General features: G+C 47.2%; 1 protein-coding gene across 1 annotated transcript in view; it reads right to left on the bottom strand.

The window, feature by feature from the left end:
• The window catches only part of LOC309552579 (uncharacterized protein), a gene marked incomplete at both ends in the record, with an annotated part of 229,609 nt that overhangs the window by 138,043 nt on the left and 70,190 nt on the right, over positions 1-21,376 (bottom strand). The window contains 3 exons of the mRNA XM_082253527.1: positions 1,076-2,078; positions 4,333-5,104; positions 7,542-7,637. Of these exons, the coding sequence (XP_082109653.1) occupies positions 1,076-2,078; positions 4,333-5,104; positions 7,542-7,637 (1,871 nt within the window). The remainder of the gene's footprint in view (positions 1-1,075; positions 2,079-4,332; positions 5,105-7,541; positions 7,638-21,376) is intronic.

The following is a 21,376-nucleotide window of genomic DNA, read 5'->3' as shown; positions in this document are numbered from 1 at the left end:
GTTCTTAGCTGTCAGGTAAACCCATGTGGGCTAATTTTTGGGGCCAATACTGGCCGACACTTACTTCTGTATCCTGTGAATGCCTAATGAACCTTAAGCCACAGAATACTACGTTCTTAGCTGTCAGGTAAACGCATGTGGGCTAATTTTTGGGGCCTGGAATGGCCGACACACACTTCTTTATCCTGTGAATGCCTAATTTTTCAGACTGGAATTGAAAATCAATGGGTCTGTAAACCAAATTGTGGAATGGATGCGGACCCATTTTACAGATGTGTAAATGGACCCTATATGTATTAGACATGTATTTACTGGCTGCTGTCAGTTCTGGCTGATTTATGAAAAAAATTTTTTTTTTTTGCTATAAAAAAATAAATAAAACATTTTTAGGGCAACTTTTCCAATTGCAATACTTCTGTTATGACATTGTCCATGTGCTGGGACTATTTGTGCACAGCTAGGACGTCTTTTGTGGCTGCAAATATGACCTAAAGGTTTTTAAAGTTTGCCTCCCATTAAAGTCAATGGGGCCCACCGCGAACTCGCAGTTCGCGGACTTTTGAGAAAATTTGCGGCTGGCGTTCGCGAACCCCGGCCAATGTTCGTCCATCACTTATAGGGAGGGCAAATTACTTAGATAAATTGATGCGGAAGTAGGAGAGGACACCGTAACGATGAACGCCCCGGATCAATGCTCGGAGCGACGTGCGGGGGTCAGTGAGAAAAAAGACCAGGTCATCGGCAAACGCCGCGACCTTATGAGTCCTGGAGGTTTTGTGATATCCCGCGACTTCCGACTCCCTCCGGACCATACAGAGAAATGGCTCTAGGGTGAGGATAAAGATTAGTGGCAAGAGAGGGCACCCCTGGCGGGTCCCATTGGGGATGGGGAAGAAGTCGGAACGGGTGTCATTGACCCTAACCGCCGCTGAGGGGCGCGAATAGAGGGACAGGATCCAAGATATCATGGAAGGCCCGAGGCCAATATGGGTCAAGACTGCCTGGATAAATTGCCAGTTGATCAAAAGCCTTCTCCGCATCTGTGGATAGCAGGAGAAGGGGGGTTTTGGTAGACCTGGCAGCATGAATCAAATTGAGGACCCGGATGGTGTTATCTCGCGGCTCCCTGAGAGGGACAAATCCAGCTTGGTCAGTGTGGATTATAGACGATTGATGATGTAGAAGCCTGTTGGCCAAGATTTTCGCGGACAATTTCAGGTCTGCATTGAGAAGTGCTATAGGGCGATAGTTACAGCATTGGGACAGGTCCTTATCCTCCTTGGAGATCAGGGAGATGTGAGCCCGCAGTGAGTCAGGCAGGAAGGAGTGGCCGTCTTTGATTGCATTAAGAGCAGCTAGCAGGTAGGGGGAGAGAACGTCATGAAAGGTCCTGTAATAAGGCGGAGTGAAGCCATCCAGCCCTGGAGCCTTTCCAGGTTTAGCTTGGGCCAGTGCAAAGTCCAAGTCCTCTACCGTGATGGGGGCCTCCAATTCCTCCGATATCCCTGGAGGCAGGAATGGCATGCCGGACTCCGTGATATAGGAGTGAATAGCGCTAGCGGTCGGGGAGGTAGCCCCCACTTCCACACCCACCTGCATACCATAAAGTCGCTGGAAGAAGCTACAGAATTCAGCAGCCATGTCCCGGGAGGAAGTCAGCCTCACACCACCTGCCGAAACGATGGAGGAGATGAAGGTCCTGGGACGGGGGCCCCTGAGTGCTTGAGCCAGCACTGCACCGGGCTTATTCGAGAACTCGAATAGAGATCTGTGAGCCCAGGCCAATTTGCGTTTTGTTTTATGGAATAAGTGGGAGTGGAGCTCCTCCCGCCCCTTCTCCAGTTCCTGGTATGTAGAGCGAGCCAAGGAAGCTTTGTGGGAAAATTCCAGCACCCGCATGCGAGCGAACAGGTCATCTGTAAGCTTGGCACGCTCTCTTTTCAGATGAGCCCCCACCCGAATGAGTAACCCCCTAGCCACCGTCTTGTGCGCCTCCCATACCACTAAGGGGTTATCCACGGATCCAGTATTAGTGGCGAAAAAATCAGAAAGCACCAACCGTAGGGTGGCACAAGTATCTGCCGATTGCAGAAGAGATTTATTGAGACGCCACGAAGGGGGGCTAGGGTGAGGCGGGTCCAAGTGGACAGTCAGATGTATCGGAGTGTGATCAGAGAGATAGACCGGGTCGATGTGGGCAGACACTACCCGGTGGAGGTCCCTATGCGGTAGTAAAAGATAGTCCAGACGAGAATAGGTCCGGTGGACCTGAGAGAAATAGGTGTAATCGCGGTCCTGCGGATGCAGCAGCCGCCAAGGGTCAGCCAAGTGGAGGAGAGCCAGTTCGGACTTCAGGCCCCTGAGTCAGACATAGGACAGGTGGGAGGCGCCTCTCGACACGTCCAGGTGGGGTTCCATCGCAAAATTGAGGTCACCTATAAAGATAAGTAACCCCTCTGAAAAATCCAGAAGAATCGGGAGGATATCCCGTAGAAATGGCACATTGCCAGAATTGTGAAAATAGACATTAGCTAACATGACCTGGACATCCAGGATCCGTCCCCTAAGAAAAAGAAAACGGCCCTGGTCGTCCGAGCGCACCGCACCTAGGGCCCAGGGGACCGACTTGGCTATAAGGATACTGACACCCTTCGCTTTAGAAATGGGAGAAGAGCTGTGATACACCACTGGAAAGTCTCTATTAGAAAGCCTGGGGACACGGTCAGCATGAAAATGGATCTCCTGGAGGAAGGCAACTTGTGTCCTGGAGCGGTGCAGGTCTGCCAGGAGATGGGAGCACTTTTTAGGGACATTCTGGCCCCTCGCGTTGAGGGAGGTAACCTTCAGGGTCCCCATAGAGGAGGCAGAACACGGGGACAGTAGGACACCTCAGGCAACAGGAGGAAGGGCAATGAGGGGAGTTGGCCCGGAGAAGCCCGACAGCTCACGAGCAAAATGCCGTGGAACAGAAGAAAGAGGAGATCAGGGGGGCAGGGGGAAGAGAAAGGGGAGTGGCAGGAGAGAGTGAAAGAGAAAAAGAAGAAAATACTAAAAGCAAACCAGCATAAAGGGTCCCTAGCCGGACGTCCAAGCAGAACGACCAGGTAAGGAGACCGCCCTATCAAGGGGGGTGTCAATAGTAGAGCAATACCAAAAACCACCAAAAGACTAAAAAACTAAAAACAGAGCAAAAAATGGAGATGCATCAGGTTAGGAACCATGAGACCGCAAAGTACCCCAGCCAGGGTGAACACGGTGGGGAACGGAGCATAAATAAATGTACATGCATAAACAGGGAGGGGCCCTGCTACAGAAGTCATTCCATGAGACCAAACCCAGCCCATGCAGGCCCCCCGGAGGGGGCACCCCAGACCCCGGCCAAACATCCCAAGCACCACGACCACACGCCCCAAGGCCCAGGGTGTGGAAGTGAAAGTGGGGCCAGCCTGATCCCGGCCCATGGAGATGCAGTGGCTTGCGCATACAGCAACTGCGCGGGGGCCCTAGCAGCGGGCGGGATGGGCGGAGGGCTTGAAGGAGAGGGGGCCCCACCAAGCACAGGGGGAAAACCCCAGCCAGAAGCGGTCAGTGCAGACACACCACGGGAGGCACCGGGCCCCGCCAGCTACCCAGCGGGAGTCAGCACCACCCAGGGCGGCCGCAGCATATGGAGGCCAGCACAGACCCCCGGAGGCGCCCGCAGGAAATCAGGGATGGTCGGTCCGGCCAGACACACCAGGGCATAACGGTGAATGGCGGGGGAAAAAGATGGAGCGGGGGCGAAGGGGGGGATAAGAGGGGAGAGGGGAGAAGAGGGGGGAGAAGGGGGGAGGGGGGAGAAGGGGAGAGAGGGGATGGGGGAAGTGGAAAAGGAGGGGGGGAGAGGGGGGGAGGGGAAGGGAGGAAAAAGAAGGGGGGAGAGGGGGGGAGAAAGAGGGGGGGAGGGGGGAAAAGACAAGGAAGCCCTGGTGTGGAGGGCGGGGGACTGCAAACAGCATTAAAGAATGGCAAAATAAACATCAATACAGTTGAATCGGTAGGCATGGTGTAAACAGTGCATAGCTGACACGTGTCCAGGTGGTGTGAGCAGAACACAGAGCAGAGCAAAAAATAGAACAATAATAAGGCCCAGGTCACAGTAGCAGTACAAAAACAACAAAAACGGTAAAGGCAGGTGAACAATAGCATAAAGGATAGCAGTTCCTAAGGAAAAAGGGAAAAGTTAGTGTATACTCAGCAGGGCGTCGGAGCATTCCGGCGTAGCAGGAGTGCGCCGTCGGGAATCCCCGCTGGCTGGCCTGGAACACGGTCGCCTCCTGGACATTCTTGAACCTGCGGATGGCGCTGTAAAGGCCTCGGGAGAAAGAAGAAAATCATGCCAGTCAGGAACAGACAAAGCAGGCTTGTTCAAAAAAGCAAACAGGGCCGGCAGTTGATCCGGTGAGCGTAGATGAAAGTCGGTGCCCTGCTTCTTGACTATGAGGTGAAAAGGGTGACCCCACCGGTATGTGGCATCGGCAGAACGCACCACCACCAGTAAGGGCCGCAGCAGTCCCCGCATTACTCTAGTGGGGCGAGATACACCTGGGTACACAGAAATTTGGGCCCCATCAAAATCCAACGGACACTTGGACCAAGCCTGGCGCAGGATCTCCTCCTTCACAGTGAAAAAGTGCACTCTACAGAGAACATCACGGGGCGGGGGAGCTTGACCCGAAGCTTCCCGCGCCTCAGCGGGAATGCGGGCGCCCTGGAACCTATGTACATGATCCAACTCCATGGCCTCTGCTGACGGTCTGCCCAAAAGCTGATTGAGGATAGCCACTACTGTGGAGCGGAGGTCAGGGCCCACTGTAGCCTCAGGGATCCCCCTTAGCCGCAGGTTATTGCGTCGGCTGCGGTTTTCAGAGTCATCAAGCCACAATTGAACATCAATAAAGCGTTGCCGCATGGCCTGTTGATCAGATTCTAGTGTTGATAATCTGGCCTCCATGGAATTGGACGTGTCCTCCAGGTCAGCCACCCTCTCCTCAACAGAATCCACTTGGGCACGGATGTCCTGAAGGTCTTTAGACAGGGCGTTAACTATGGACACCGCTAGTTCCTGCATATGGTGGGCAAATCAGCCAGGAGCCCTCGAAGGGTGTGATCAGGCTGTGCAGATGCAGTGGCGGAGGGACCCGGGGGAGAGTCTGGGTCCGGGAAAGCGGGGGACACAATTGGAGAGTCCGCCAGTCAGCAAACTGTTCGATACCCGAAGGGGTCGGCTGTGTGACAGGCAACTTCTTGGTCGGCTGGCCCGCTGTGCTGGTGCGGGGGGGGTGTCATCTTGGTCTGTTGGGTTGCAGAAAGGGAGGGCTGCTGGCGGAGAAAGTAATGGGCAATACCACGGCTCCTGTCCTCCCCCTGTGTCAGTAGGCTGCTCCGTTCACCTGACATGGTTAGAGAAAGTGTCAAGTCATCTGCGGTAAGCGATCCTGGTTCTAACCTGAGCAGAGCTCCATGAGCAGTGTCCTCACTCCGCCATCGTTAGGCCACCTCCTGGCACCATGACCACGTAAAATGGGCAGCACAGGGGTATTAGCACGCACAGGTTTTTGCCAGAGATGCAGGGGTAGTAGCACACACAGACTTATGGCCAGAGATGCAGGGGTAGTAGCACACACAGTCCTATGGCCTGGGATGCAGGGGTAGAAGCACACTCAGTCTTAAGGCTGGAGATGCAGGGGTAGCAGCACACAGTCTTATGGCCGGCAATGCAGAGGTAGTAGCACACACAGGCTCACGGCCAGAGATGCAGGGGTAGTAGCACACACAGTCTTATGGCCGGAGATCCAGGGGTAATAGCACACACAGGCTCACAGCCGGAGATGCAGGGGTAGTAGCACACACAGACTTATGGCCGGAGATGCAGGGGTAGTAGCACACGCAGTCTTATGGCCGGAGATGCAGGGGTAGTAGCACACTCAATCTTATGGCCGGAGTTGCAGGGGTAGTAGCACACACAATCTTATGGCCAGAGTTGCAGGGGTAGTAGCACACACAGTCTCTAGGCCTGAGATGCAGGGGAGGAAGGCGACAGGAAAATATGGCTGGGTCCCTTGGCAGGCCTCGGTTGTACCAAGGAGAGCAAGCCTGCCGCAGGGCACAGTGTGGGGCAATAAGCCTCCCTGGCTGGGCTGAGTGGGGTGACAGGGGGTGTGCAAAGTCCAGGGGTGTGGGTGTGCAAGCACGACAGTCTGCAGGGGCCTGTGGTGGGAGCGAGGCCCAGGCTGAGATGGCGGCCGGAATAGGAAGGGAGGCCCGAATCGCTAATCCCGCGCCTGCTAGGCCGCAGATACTGGACGGGGATGGATCGGCCTCTGGGAACTAAAATACAGGTACCGATGTATGCCGGACTGTGTGCTCCACCGAATGGTGGTGTTTGAAGCAGGGATCGTGGCCGTAGTGGGTGGATGGGATAGGATTATTACTAGGCCCCGAGTACAGTGTCCGGATCCAAGATGGAGGCTCCTGCCATCCCGGGCAAGGAATGTGAAGGATGGCTTTACTGGGTGGTGCTGGGGTGCCAGATGAGGATCGGAGGGTCACCTCTGTGCAGATGGATGCTCCTAAGCTTACCCTGCCCGCCGATGGCGTCTGCTATATGGTCTGTGAGGAAAGATGGTGATTGGCCACTGATAGGCCACGGGTCCAGCCGAAGGACGATCTGATGTGCTGGGCACGCAATCTTGGTATCCCCAGGGGCCTCTGAGGCCGTTCTGTCTCTGAGGGTGGTTTTTGAGATTTTTCCGGCCCTAGCAGCGTGTATGAGAGCGGATGAATTCCCTGATGATCAGGAGCTCTGGATCCAGGCATCCGGCGCCATTCACTTCCAGTCCTGCCCCCTTCCAAAATTGTGTTTTTAAATTTTAGATAGCATAGAGAAGGGTTAACCTGCCATGCAGTGATGTGGAATTGCTGACAGGTCCGCCGGACAGTAAGTGGCAGCATGCCCATCAGTTTCTGTGACCAGCGTGACATTACATTGCCTCTGTTCTTAAGTAAGAGTTGTATGTAAGTTGGATGTTTGTAACTCGGGGACTGTATACAGTTTTACTAACAGTTTTACTAACACATGATAAACTGGATTTAGGCATTAGGACTTATTGCACCCTCATCATGGTTATTAAGACTTAAGACTTATTGCACCTCACCCTTCAGCTCTTATACCTTTATACCCCTAACGGACTTGAGCAATTTTTACATTTACTATATAGGTCTATTTATCCAGCAGTAATATTGTCATTATATAAGATAACAAAATAATCTTATGTAATAATTACATTTTCTATGTAGTCTATTGAAGAAATTATGTATACAAATATGTAAAAAAAATAGCATTCTATATTTTTTCCCATTTAAAATTACACTAAAATTATGATTCTGAGTTTAAAAGTAAACAAAGTTATTTATTGAAACAATCCCCCCCCCCCACCCCCTCCCCATATTCAGAAATACTGTAGCTGTGTAAGGATATAAAAATAAACTTACATAAATACTGGGGTTTCATCATTCAGGTCTTTGATATTAATAATTATCCCTCCTACGCAGAAAAGACCTTTAGGGTCTGTAACATTTATTATAAGTCTGAATTCCTAAAATAAAAACAAAAAACATAGTAATATAAGAATATTATTAATAATAATAATAATATTAATAATAATATTAATAATAGCCCCTACACAGGGCCACTGATAAGGTGTGCAATTGTGGTGAATGGCCCCAAATGCATGCAGTCTTTGTTTGGGGCCATACACGTACCAACATGTGAAATTAGGACCTGTGACTGTTTCTACATCTGCTGCATCCCCATAGTGTAACATAGGCTGACTGCATACAGCTCCAAGTGGCTCTAGCCACATAAACCCCTTATTCACACTGTACAGGCCGTAGTGCCAATGTGAATGAGCCCTACAGAGCTGTAGCAAGAATTTTGTGTGTGTTTGTGTCTGATAATAATTATATTAATGTGTGAAGAATAAATAGGAAAATGATCTGAAGCATCACAGCAACCATCTCCATCCCTAATATTGTATACAAAAAGGGGGCATGGGGATAGCGGGACTTTAAATGAGGTAGGTTGCTGTTACAAATCTCCAAATGGAAATAAAGTAGTTTCAATATATTAATTTGTTACTTGCTGCACGGTAAAAATAAATCCTGCAGCAATAGTCTGTAGATAAAATAAATAAAATCTAACATATTCACAGTACAAATACAGACAATCCAGGTATAGACATACAAAAGATAGTAAAGGAAATGTTTTGCTAGGCATATAACCATAATAAATAGATATATAATAGCAGATAAAAATATCATACAACGGCTTGTATATATATCATCAAATACATAGCAGGGATACATCCAGTGGCTCATGGGATCTTTCATAGGTAATACATAATCCATATCCTGATAAATCTTCATATTTCATATTTAATGGCTCTACGCGTTTCGTGGGATTAACATCCCAATGTAATGATATTAATGTATTTTTAGCAAATATATCAGTTGATATTTTTCAGTGGAATGGGGAGGGGGGGGGGGTTCTGTCAGGTAGGCTGTATGGGGTCCCATTATTTCTAACAGCAGTCCTGCTCTGACATGACTGAATTTGGTTATCATCTGCACAATATTAACCACTTGATTGAATTTTTATTATAATTATATAAACACACATATACAGTAAATATAGAAGTTGTTCTACAAACAGAACATAAACCTACTGGTAAATTATTTTTTTCTTCATGAAAATATGCAATCAACTATTCATAAAGCCTTTTAAAGATATATTTAAGGTTCATTTTGTTTAATTTAATGCTTTGACAACAGTTTTGCTTTAATGTGTGTTAAAAGCCCACATTTTTTTTTTTTTTTGATTGATCTTGTAAGGGTAGAACCTTTGTTGGTTTTTTGCTGTCTGTGTCTGGAGAAAAGAGTAAACCAGCAAAAGGTCACTGTCACATACAGTAAATAAAATTACATTTTCTTGACCTTTTTGTGGATGCTGTCATACATTACAATTCATAATTTAGTCTGGTACTGACAAAAAAAATTCATGGTAATAAAGTTGGGCTTTTTCATACTTAAGCTGGTCATAGATATGTGCTTGGCTGAGCCTCTTTCTGCAATATTTTACAGTTCGCACCTGAACACCGCGAAAGGGGGGAAAAGTTCTTTAGAACATTCGAACTCCATTGAAATCTATGGGACATGAAAAATCAAAAGTCCTTTAAAGGCTTAATGCAAGTTATTGCCCAAAAAAGTGTATGGAAGTCTGAGTACTGACCTAGGGGACATGTACCAATGAAAACATTTTTTTTTAAAACAATAGTTTTTAAAGGAACAGTGATTTTAATGATGCTTAAAAGTGAAACTATAAAAACGAAAAATTCCTTTAAATATCATGCTTGGGGGGTCCCCTTAATGTGCCTGCAAAGTGGTGCATTTGTGTGATGTATGTAGCCTGCTGCAGCAATACTGACATTTCTAAAGGAAAAAAATGTAATTTAAACATGGAAAAAAATGGCGTAGGGTCCCCCCCAGTCCCTTCGGGTCTGCTATAGATTTGGATCTGGTACGCCTAAAGAAGAAAAGACGCAGGCGCAAAGCACAAGAATGAGCCCTGCTGTTAAAAATTCCATACAAAATTGAAATTGCATGTACTGTACTTGTTATACAGGTGCAGAAAAATTGGGCCTTGGGTGTTGGTGGTGCCTGAACAACACAACCCCTCGCAGTTACTCTTGCTGGACGCAGGAAGGGGGCCCTGCTGTTAAAAATGACATACAAAACTCAAATCGCATGTACTTGTCCTACAGGTGCAGAAAAACTGGGCCTTGGGTGTTGGTGGTGCCTGAACACCAAAACCCCTCGCAGTTACTCTTGCTGGGCGCAGGAAGGGGCCCTGCTGTTAAAAATTACATACAAAACTCAAATTGCATGTACTTGTCATACAGGTGCAGAAAAATTGGGCCTTGGGTGTTGGTGGCACCTGAACACCACAACCCCTCACAGTTACTCTTGCTGGGCACAGGGAGGGGCCCTGCTGTTAAAAATTCAATACAAAATTCAAATCGCATGTACTTGTCATACAGGTGCAGAAAAATTGGGCCTTGGGTGTTGGTGGTGCCTGAACACCACAACTCCTCGTAGTTACTCTTGCTGGGCACAGGAAGAGGCCCTGCTGTTAAAAATTCAATACAAAATTCAAATCGCATATACTTGTCATACAGGTGCAAAAAAAATTGGGTCTTGGGTGTTGGTGGTGCCCTAAAACAAAAACATTGTTGGAAGCTAGCATAATCAAGATTCAGGAATAGGATAGGCAGTATATGCAGTCTTCAAGGGATGCCAGATCCCTAGCAAATTCAATCAGTTACATCAGCATCAGGGGCTTGATAACTGCTGTTGATCCAGGACTGATTCATTTTGATAAATGTCAGCTGTTCAACAGAGTCTGTGGACCGGCGCACCCTTTTATCTGTCACAAAACTTGCAGCAGCACTGAATGCTCGAAAAGCACGCTGGAAGCAGTACAGGCCAGTAGCTCAATTGCATATGTAGCAAGTTCTGGCCAGTGGTCCATCCTCAAGACCCAGCAACCCAGTGGATGCTCATTTGGAAAGGTCTCCAAATCTGCTCTTGCCCCCAGATAATCCTGCACCATATGATGGAGATGCTGCCGGTGCTTAAACCCAACAGCCCTGGGCGCTGAGGACTAAAGAATTGTTTAAATGCATTGGTCAGCCGGCCGCCTTCTCCACCTCTCCTCCTTTGGCTGAACGATGCCTCAGAAACACGTCCAAAGAACGTTAACCTCCTAGTGTCTGGAAAGGTGTTACACAAATTTTTCTTCAAGGCATCCTCAAGATGTTTAATCCTCTTCAAATAGTGAAATAGTCCCAGGTGAGAAAAAGGTGACATCCAAATTAATATAGACGTGGTGATAAGTAGTGAAAGGATCCCCACACCAACAAAATAATTATAAATGCGCTCACCGGAGGGTATAGACCGAGACCACCATATGGTAAATGGGTCATATACATCAGGTTATGAGACACCAGATGTTAAACAGGAATGACCAAGGGATTCAGCAAAGGATGCCCGGACTTTCCTACCGATGTCACATATATGGGGATAAACCAGACAATGCAGACATAGTGTAAAACCGCTTCACAATATTTATTAAAAAGGAAGGAATACACTTACAAACATCTTGTAGACAGCGCATATAGGTACTGAGATGGCAATGCAAGATTGCTGACACGTTTCATCCTAAGGGATATAATCATAGGCAAATTTCCTATGATTATATCCGCTTGGATGAAACGCGTCAGTAATCTTACATTGCCATCTCTGTACCTATATGCACTGTCTACAAGATGTTTGTAAGTGTATTCCTTCCTTTTTAATAAATATTGTGAAGCGGTTTTACACTATGTCTGCATTGTCTGGTTTATCCCCATATATGTGACATCGGTTGGGAAGTCCGGGCATCCTTTGTTGAATCCCTTGGGTATTCCTGTTTAACATCTGGTGACTCGAACGATGGTCGGAGAGATCTATTATCATAGCTTGCTATATATGACCCATTTACCATATGGTGGTCTGGGTCTATACCCTCCGGTGAGTGCATTCATAATTATTTTGTTGGTGTGGGGATCCTTTCACTACTTATCACCACATCTATATTAATTTGTATGTCAACTTCTTCTCACATGGGACTATTTCACTATTTGAATTGTTTCTCATTTGTATACGATTTGCACATTTGATTTTTCAATATGTTTTAAGTCATTTTTTTCACTATTGTATATGATTTGAACATTTTATTCTTAAGTGTGTTTATGGTCCTTAGCGCTGCACTTATTATTTTGTTTCCCCTGTACAACCTATGTCAAGTTGGAGTGCTGGCAGCTTATCACATATAATTTTTTTAGTTAGCACGGTTTGCATATATTTTCATGTTTAATCCTCTGCTCCCTTTGTGAGAGCAGGATGAGCTCTGCAACTTTACCCTTGTAATGTGGATCAAGAAGAATTGGCAACCAGTAATAATTCCTCTCCGTGATACCACAAATCCTCTGGTCCTTTTGCAGGCTTTTCAGAATCAGGGAGCCCATGCAGCATAAGTTTGAGGAGGCATATACGATTCTGAATCCTCTGGGTCACTAAGAATGACATTGTCAGGAGCAACCTCTCCCCATTCACGTACAACTCCTGGGGTTTCTGGGGAATGACAACCATCCCTTGAAGACTGTTGTATGTTATCCTCTACAGCCATGCTGACACAGTCCTCCTCTTCCTCCTCCTCCTGATCCTCCTCCTCCTCCTGATCCTCCTCCTGATCCTCCTCCTCTTGCTCCTGTGTGTTTTGTGGCCCAGCTGGAATGATATCTGCATTAAGGGGGCCTTGTGAGGAACGGAAATCCTCCTCTTCCTCCCACTGTTCTGCCTCAAGTGCCCTGTCCATGATTCCACGAAGCGTGTGCTCCAGTAGGAAGACTAGAGGGATAGTCTCACTGATGCATGCATCATCCTGCCTCACCATCCTTGTGGCCTCTTCAAATGATGACAGGACAGTGCATGCATCTTTTATCAGCAGCCACTGTCATGGCGAAAAGAAGTCAAGCTCTCCTGAGCCTGTCCTTATGCCATACTCACACAGGTACTCATTGATGGCCCTCTGCTGCGTATGCAGCCGCTTCAGCATTGCCAATGTTGAGTTCCACCTGGTGGGCATGTAAAAAATGAGGCGGTTGGTGGGCAGGTTGAATTCCCATTGAATGTAAGATAGCCGAGCACTGGCATTGTATGACCGCCGGAAATAGCCACAGACTTTTCTGGCCTGCCTCAGAAGATCTTGTAAGCCCCGGTACCTGTTTAAGAAATGCTGCACTACCAAATTCAGGACATGTGCCAAGCATGGAACATGTGTCAAGTGTCCCTGTTGGAGGGCCGAGAGAAGATTGGTGCCATTGTCACATACAACCATTTCTGGCTCAAGATGCCATGGCGTCAACCACCTCTCAGCCTGCCCCTCCAGAGCTGACAGAATCTCTGGCCCGGTGTGGCTTCTGTCCCCTAGAGAGACCAACTGAAGATGCATGGCATCTTTTAGCCTCACTGCTTGCGTAGCCCCTTGAACGCTTATAGAGTACTGCTGGTTAAGAGGAGGGAGTGGAGTAGACAGATGAGGCAGAATTAGCAACAGCTTTTTTGAGGCATGGTGGCAGAACAAGCTCTAGCGCTGAACCTTGTCCTGAATCCTTCCCAGCTGTCAGCAGTTACACAGTGCACCTTGAAAGAAGTATAACGTCCCTGTCCATGCCTGCTGGACTAAGAGTAAGCTGTAATGTGAACCTTCCTGCTGACTACTCTGTCCAACGAAGCCAAAACACTACCTTCCACATGATGGTAGAGAGCTGGAATGGCCTTGCAAAAATAAATGTCTTTTTGAAACCTGCTACTGTGGTACAGCACATTCTGCAAATTCACGAAAGGGGGCTGAGTCTACCAGCTGAAAAGACAGAAGTTGTAGTGCTAGCAATTTAGCCAAGCTAGCATTTAGATGCTTAGCATGTGGATGGCTGGGACAGAATTTTTTTTACGGTTCAGAAACTGGGGTAGCGAAATTTGCCTGCTTTTGAAATCAACAGGTGGTGTACTGCTAGCAGATTGGGTGCAAGTATCTGTGGCACTCACTGCTATACCATCATCCCTCTCAGTGCAGGTTTTTGAGAAGACGTGAGGTATACAGTAGTAGGGGTAGAGATCTGAGATGAGGAGCAAGGTGAAGTATGATTTTTTTTATGCTGTTGGTCTTTCAGGTGCTGTTGCCAATGGACTGCATGGCAGGTCGTCATATGTCTTGTCAAGCATGTGGTGCCCAAGCAGCTGGTGTTCTGGCCATGCTTGATCCGCTTCAGACAGAAATTGCAAAACACCAGCGCAGCAGTCTACTGCACATGTGTTGAAAAAAGCCCACACCAATGAGCTTTTGGAAGTCAGCGTGGAGTTAACAGCGCCTTGCACCTGTGGAACTCTGTAGTGTGATGCAATAGGATGGCTGCCCTAATGGGGCCCCAGGAGTATATCCTGCCTCATTGTGCCACCTCCTCCTCACTTTCCTCCTCTATTCTCTCAGGCATCCAAGTACGGTCAGTGACCTCATCATTGCCTCCCTCCTCGTCACTAGAGCAAACTTGGCAGTATGCTGCAGCTGTGGCAACATGACTGCTAGCTTCTTGTCCGTTATTGTCACCCCTCTCTCTAGGCTCACGCTATTCCCTTCCTCAATCTGGGAGCCAACATCGAAGCATTAAAATTGCTGCACATCCTCCAGCATCATGTAACGAACACTATGATCAAATAATTCAGGTGACTCTTCCATGCATGATGGTGAGGCTACGGAAGGAGTAGCTGTAGACAAAGAGCCTGTGGAACGGGCACTTTGGCAGCTGTGATGGAAGGCAAACTAGTATAAGCCTGTGTGACAGAGGACGAGGAGGAGGAGGACGGCTTAGTTATCCACTCCACCAACTCCATGTTGTGGCTCAATAACATGGCCAGCACCAGAGAAAAAAGATAAGTGTGTCCCGCCTGCAGAGGATGCACCATGTCCATGGCCACCATTTTTCACTGTGGACACAGAGGCTGCTTGTCCTCTTTTAGTGGCCTGTGAGCATCTGCCTCTCCTTGTTGGCCTTTCAGACATGATGTGGATTTTGGGGGGGGGAGAGATTTTATAACTGTTTATTATAGAATGTGGGATGGAAATATGATGCTGGGGTGCAATAATGTTGTGCTTGGTGCACTACAAACTGTTTTATTATTGTTTTTTTTTTTTTTTTTTTTTTGGGGGGGGGGGTATTTTTATAACTTTTTAGTATAGAGTAAGTAAAGGGAATATGAATACTTTTCTGCTTGGTGCACTATAAACAGTTTTGTTATATATATTTTTTTTATTAATAAAGAAAAAATTAATAAGGCAAAAAAATAATAAAATCCCTGCTGAGGTAGAAGGAATATTGCCTGAGAAGCACAAGGAGCTACAGCAATTTTACCCTTAAAATTATTAGTGCTGGTGCGCCAACAACAAAAATACTCATGGCTGGAGCAGAAGGAATAGCACCAGAGATGCACAAGCGGGGCAGAAGTTGTGCCTTTAATATTATTATGGCTGGCGTGCCAACAACAAAAAAACCCACGTGTGTGGCAGAAGGAATAGCGCCTGAGATGCATAAGGGGGTACAGCAATTGTGCCCTTAATATTATTAGTGCTGGTGCGTCAACAACAAAAACACCCACGTGTGGAGCAGAAGGAATAGCACCTGAGATGCACAAGCGGGTAAAGCAATTGCGCCCTTAATATTATTAGTGCTGGTGTACAAACAACAAAAACACCCATGTCTGGAGCAGAAGGAATAGTGCCTGAAATGCACAAGGGGGTACATCAATTGTGCCCTTAATATTATTAGTGCTGTTGTGCCAATAACAAAAACACCCACGGGTGAAACAGAAGGAATAGCTCCTGAGATGCACAAGGGGGTACAGCAATTGTACCTTTAATATTATTAGTTCTGGTGCACCAACAACAAAAACACCCACGTGTGGAGCAGAAGGAATAGTGCCTGAAATGCACAAGGGGGTACAGCAATTGTGCCCTTAATATTATTAGTGCTGGTGCGCCAACAACAAAAACACCCACGTCTGGAGCAGAAGGAATAGTGCCTGAGATGTACAAGAGGGTACAGCAATTGTGCCCTTAATACTATTAGTGCTGGTACGCCAACAACAAAAACACCCACATTTGGAGCAGAAGGAATAGTGCTACAGATGCACAAGGGGGTACAGCAATTGTGCCCTTAGTATTATTAGTGCTGGTGCGCCAACAACAAAAAAACACCCACGTCTGAAACAGAAGTAATAGTGTCTGAGATGCACAAGGGGATACAGCAATTGTGCCCTTCATATTATTAGTGGTGGTGCGCCAACAACAAGAACACCCATGTCTGGAGCAGAAGGAATAGCGCCTGAGATTCACAAGGGGGTACAGCAATTTTGCCCTTAATATTATTAGTGCTGTTGTGCCAATAACAAAAACACCCACGGGTGAAGCAGAAGGAATAGCGCCTGAGATGCACAAGGGGGTACAGCAATTGTGCCCCTAATATTATTAATTCTGTTGCGCCAACAGCAAAAACACCCATGTGTGGAGCAGAAGGAATAGCGCCTGAGATGCACAAGGGGGTACAGCAATTATGCCCTTAATATTATTAGTGCTGGTGCGCCATCAACAAAAACACCCACATTTGGAGCAGAAGGAATAGTGCTACAGATGCACAAGGGGGGGACAGAAATTGGGCCCTTAGTATTATTAGTGCCGGTGTGCCAACAACAAAACACCCACGTCTGGAGCAGAAAAAATAGCGTCTGAGATGCACAAGGGGGTACAGCAATTGTGCCCTTAATATTGTTAGTGCTGTTGAGCCAAAAACAAAAATACCCACGTGTGGAGCAGAAGGAATAGTGCCTGAAATGCACAAGAAGGTAAAGCAATTGTGCCCTTAATATTATTAGTGCTGGTGCGACAACAACAAAAACACCCATGTGTGGAGCAGAAGGAATAGCGCCTGAGATGCACAAGGGGTGGTAGAGCAATTGCACCCTTAATATTATTAGTGCTGGTGCGTCAACAACAAAAACACCCACATTTGGAGCAGAGGGAATAGTGCTACAGATGCATAAGGGGGTACAGCAATTGTGCCCTTACTTTTATTATTGCTGGTGCACCAACAACAACAACACCCACATCTGAAACAGAAGTAATAGCACCTGAGATGCACAAGGGGGGTACAGGAATTTTGCCCTAAATATTATTAGTGTTGGTGCACCAACAACAGAAACACCCACGTGCACCCTAAACAGAAGGAATAATGCTACAAATGCACAAGGGGGTATAGCAATTGTGCCCTTATAATTATTGGTGCTTGTGCGCCAACAATAAAAACATCCACATGTGGAGCAGATGGAATAGCGCCTGAGATGCACAAGGGGGTATATCAATTGTGCCTTTAATATTATTAGTGCTGGTGCGCCAGCAACAAAAACACTCACATGTGGAGCAGAAGGAATAGCGCCTGAGGTGCACAAGGGGATACAGCAATTGTGCCCTTAATATTATTAGTACCGGTGCATTAACAACAAAAACACCCACGTGTGGAGAAGAAGGAATAGCGCCTGAGATGCACAAGGGGATACAGCGATTGTGCCCTTAATATTATTAGTGCTGGTGCGCCAACAAAAAAAACACCCACGTGTGGAGCAGAAGGAATAGCGCCTGAGATGCACAAGGGGGTACAGAAATTGTGCCCTTAATATTATTAGTGCTGGTGCGCCAACAACAAAAACACCCACGTGTGGAGCAGAAGGAATAGCGCCTGAGATGCACAAGGGGATACAGCAATTGTGCCCTTAATATTATTAGTGCTGGTGCGCCAACAACAAAAACACCCATGTCTAGAGCAGAAGGAATAGCGCCTGAAATGCACAAGGGGGTACAGAAATTGTGCCCTTAATATTATTAGTGCTGGTGCGCCAACAACAAAAACACCCACGTGTGGAGCAGAAGGAATAGCGCCTGAGATGCACAAGGAGGTATAGTAATTGTGCCCTTAATATTATTATAGTTGTTGTGCCAATAACAAAAACATCCCCTGGTGAAGCAGAAGGAATAGGGCCTGAGATGCACAAGGGGGTACAGAAATTGTGCCCTTAATTTTATTAGTTCTGGTGCGCCAACAACAAAAACACCCACGTGTGGAGCAGAAGGAATAGCGCCTGAGATGCACTAGGGGGTACAGCAATTGTGCCCTTAATATTATTAGTGCTGGTGCGGCATCAACAAAACAACTCACATGTGGAGCAGAAGGAATGGTGCTACATATGCACAAGGGGGTACAGCAATTGTGCCCTTAGTATTATTAGTACTGGTGTGCCAACAACAAAAACACCCACATGTGGAGCAGAAGGAATAGCACCTGAGACACACAAGGGGGTACAGCAATTGTGCCCTTCATATTATTAGTGCTTGTGCGCCAACAACAAAAACACCCATGTCTGGAGCAGAAGGAATAGCGCCTGAGATGCACAAGGCGGTACAGCAATTGTGCCCTTAATATTATTAGTGCTGGTGTGCCAACAACAAAAACACCCATGTGTGGAGCAGAAGGAATAGTGCTACAAATGCACAAGGGGGTACAGCAGTTGTGCCTTTATAATTATTAGTGCTTGTGTGCCAACAACAAAAACGCCGACGTGTGGAGCAGAACGAATAGTGCCTGAGATGCACAAGGGGGTACAGCAATTGTGCCCTTAACCACTTGATGACTGCCCGCTGCAGATTTACTGCGGCAGGCAGCGCTGATGGGAAAATCAATATAGCTCTACATCGCTTGTTGCCGGGGCTCTGGGGTGCACTCCCGCAAGCCCCCGGCCCCCGCCTATGGTCTAATTCGGTTCAGAACCAAAATCATTGGCCTGGACCTGCTGATCGGTCCTGACCAATCACACACCTAGCTGTGCCTGTGTAATGTAAACACAGGCACAGAAATGACCCTCTCTTCCCTCCCCAAATCCTTTTTGGATTTGAGCGTGAGAGAAGATAGGATCAAACTGTGAGTACTGCACCAAGTACACACACACACACACACACATGCGTCACATTGCAGACTGTATACAGTAGAGTATATAGCCGTTTTCTATATTTCTGTATTAGTGTGCCTTGTGACTTGGTTTAGCTCTAGCAACCCTTACTTTTAGGCTTAGGATACCGCCACCCCCCAATAAAGATTTAACCCCCTGATCCCCCCTGATCACCCCCAATTAACCCCTTCACCCCCTGTCGCATTGCACACTAGATACAGGTATATAGCAGTTTTCTGTGTATCTGTAATAGTGTGATTGTGACTTCAGATAGCGCTAGCGAGTTAGTTCCAAGTAGGTTTAGGGTACCCACCACCCCCCCCAATAAATATTTAACCCCCTGATCACCCCCTGATCACCCCCAGTTAACCCCTACACCCCTGTCACATTGCACACTATATACAGTATATAGCAGTTTTCTGTATTTCTGTAATAGTGTGATTGTGACTTGATTTAGCGCTAGCGAGTTAGTTTCTGTCCCAAGTAGGTTTAGGGTACCCGTCATCCCCCCGCAATAAAGATTTAACCCCCTGATCACCCCCAATCACCCCCAGTTAACCCCTTCATTGTCCTGTCACAGTGTCACTTTTATAGTGTACAGTTTTTTTTCTGATCACTATTATTAGTGTCACAGGTGACATTAGTTAGCATTAACGCTAGTTAGCATCAGTCTAGGACAGTGCAGATCGCTGCTGCATAGTTAGAAATATTAGTTAACCCCTTGATTACCAGTAACACACACATACACACATACACACACCAAAAACCTCCATTACTAGTATAGTATCCGAATGGATCAATATCTTTGATCTGATCAGAACTATACTAGTGTCCCCAATAGTTTAGGGTTCCCAAAACGCAGCGTTAGCAGGATCAATCACAACACCTGCCAGCACCTGCGTTTTGCCCCTCCGCCCAGCCCACCCCACCCAGGCAAGTGCAGTAATCAATAGATTATTGTCACTTCCAATAAACACATCACACAAAACCGCCACATTAGCAGAGTCAGGCCTGATCCCTGCTAGCACTAGCAGTTTTTTTGTAGCATTTGAAATATTCCTCAACAACCAGGTGCGTTTTTACCTGTGAGTCACACTAGTGTACCTGTAAATTTAGTGGCTAAAATGTCCAAACGGTGGTACACTAGTGAAAAGGCCTACAGAATTCTGACCATGTCAGATGAGAGCGATGGGGAAGCCTCACTGGCAGAATCAGGGTCAGTATACGAGCCTGTAGACAGCAGTGGCTCCCTGACAGATAGCTCCGACGACGAAGGGGTCCCTGCTAAGGTCAGGCGTACCCGACCCCATTTTGGAGTTGCTGAGGTGCAGAGATCGCAGGGTGCTCATATAAAGCAGAGAGCCAGTACTAGTGCCACTCAAACTTCTGGTGAACTGGCAGGCCTAGTACAACCTGGTCATAGACAAACCAGCACTGCAGTAAGACTTAGTGACGTGGCGAGTCCCATAAGTGCTGTTGAAGCTGGTGCGGTGGCTAGCACAAGTAGTTTCCCACAGCCACCGAGAATTCGAAGACAGGCCTGTAGAGCCCATAGTGCCCTCCCTGAAGCACTGGCATATCCTAATTGGCAGCCCACAGATTCTACAGCGCCCGTACTTCCCCCATTCACTGCCCAACCCGGAATTCATGAGGAAACAGCCAATTTTACTCCCCTTAATTTTTTTGAGCTGTTTTTCACTGAAGATCTTTACAGATCTATTGTGGACCAAAGCAATTTATATGCTGGTCAATTCATCATCGCCAATCCAAATTCATCCCTTACCAGACCATTCGGCTGGAGATCTATAACGGTTTCCGAGTTTAAGACTTTTCTGGGCCTTTCCCTCAACATGGGTATAACTAAAAGGAGTGAGTTGTGGTTATATTGGTCCACTAACCCAATTCACCATCCCATGTTCTCCGTTTCCATGGCCAATGTGAGATACAAGCAAATTTTGTGGTTAATGCACTTCAGTGACAATAAACTCTGTCGTCCTCAGGGAGACCCTGGATATGACCGGCTCCACAAAATTCGGCCCCTCATAAACCACTTCAATCAGCAGTTTGCAGCCTTTTTTACCCCCAACAAGTTGTCTGCATTGATGAGTCCCTGATTAAGTTTACTGGATGCCTTGCTATCAAGCAGTATCTCCCCATCAAGCGTGCCAGATAAGGGGTCAAGCTGTATAAGCTGTGTGACAGGGACACAGGCTATACAGTTAGTTTTCATGTTTACGAGAAAAAAGATAGCACTGTGGAGCCCCCAACTGCCCACACTACATAGGGAGCAGCAGCAAGATAGTTTGGGACTTGGTGTCACCCTTATTCGGAAAGGGGTACCATTTGTACGTGGACAATTTTTATTCAAGCGTGCCACTTTTTAGTCACCTGCTTGAATTTCAAATTGGCGCATGTGGCACCATGTGCCCTAATCGCCGGGGCTTCCCTCAACAGCTTGTAGATTCCCAACTTAGTCGGGGGGCGAGAGCCTGCTTGAAAACTGACAAATTGCTTGCAGTGAAGTGGAGGGATACATGGAATGTTTTCGTTCTGTCCTCCATTCACGTAGGCACGACGGTCCAAATTCATACGGCAACTGGTGTTTTGGAGAAGCCCCTCTGTGTCCACG

Source organism: Pelophylax lessonae (genome assembly GCF_965119305.1).
Source record: "Pelophylax lessonae genome assembly, chromosome: 4".
NCBI lineage: Eukaryota > Metazoa > Chordata > Amphibia > Anura > Ranidae > Pelophylax > Pelophylax lessonae.
The sequence above is the reverse complement of the archived record's forward strand: the minus strand, read 5'-3'. Positions and strand labels throughout refer to the sequence as shown.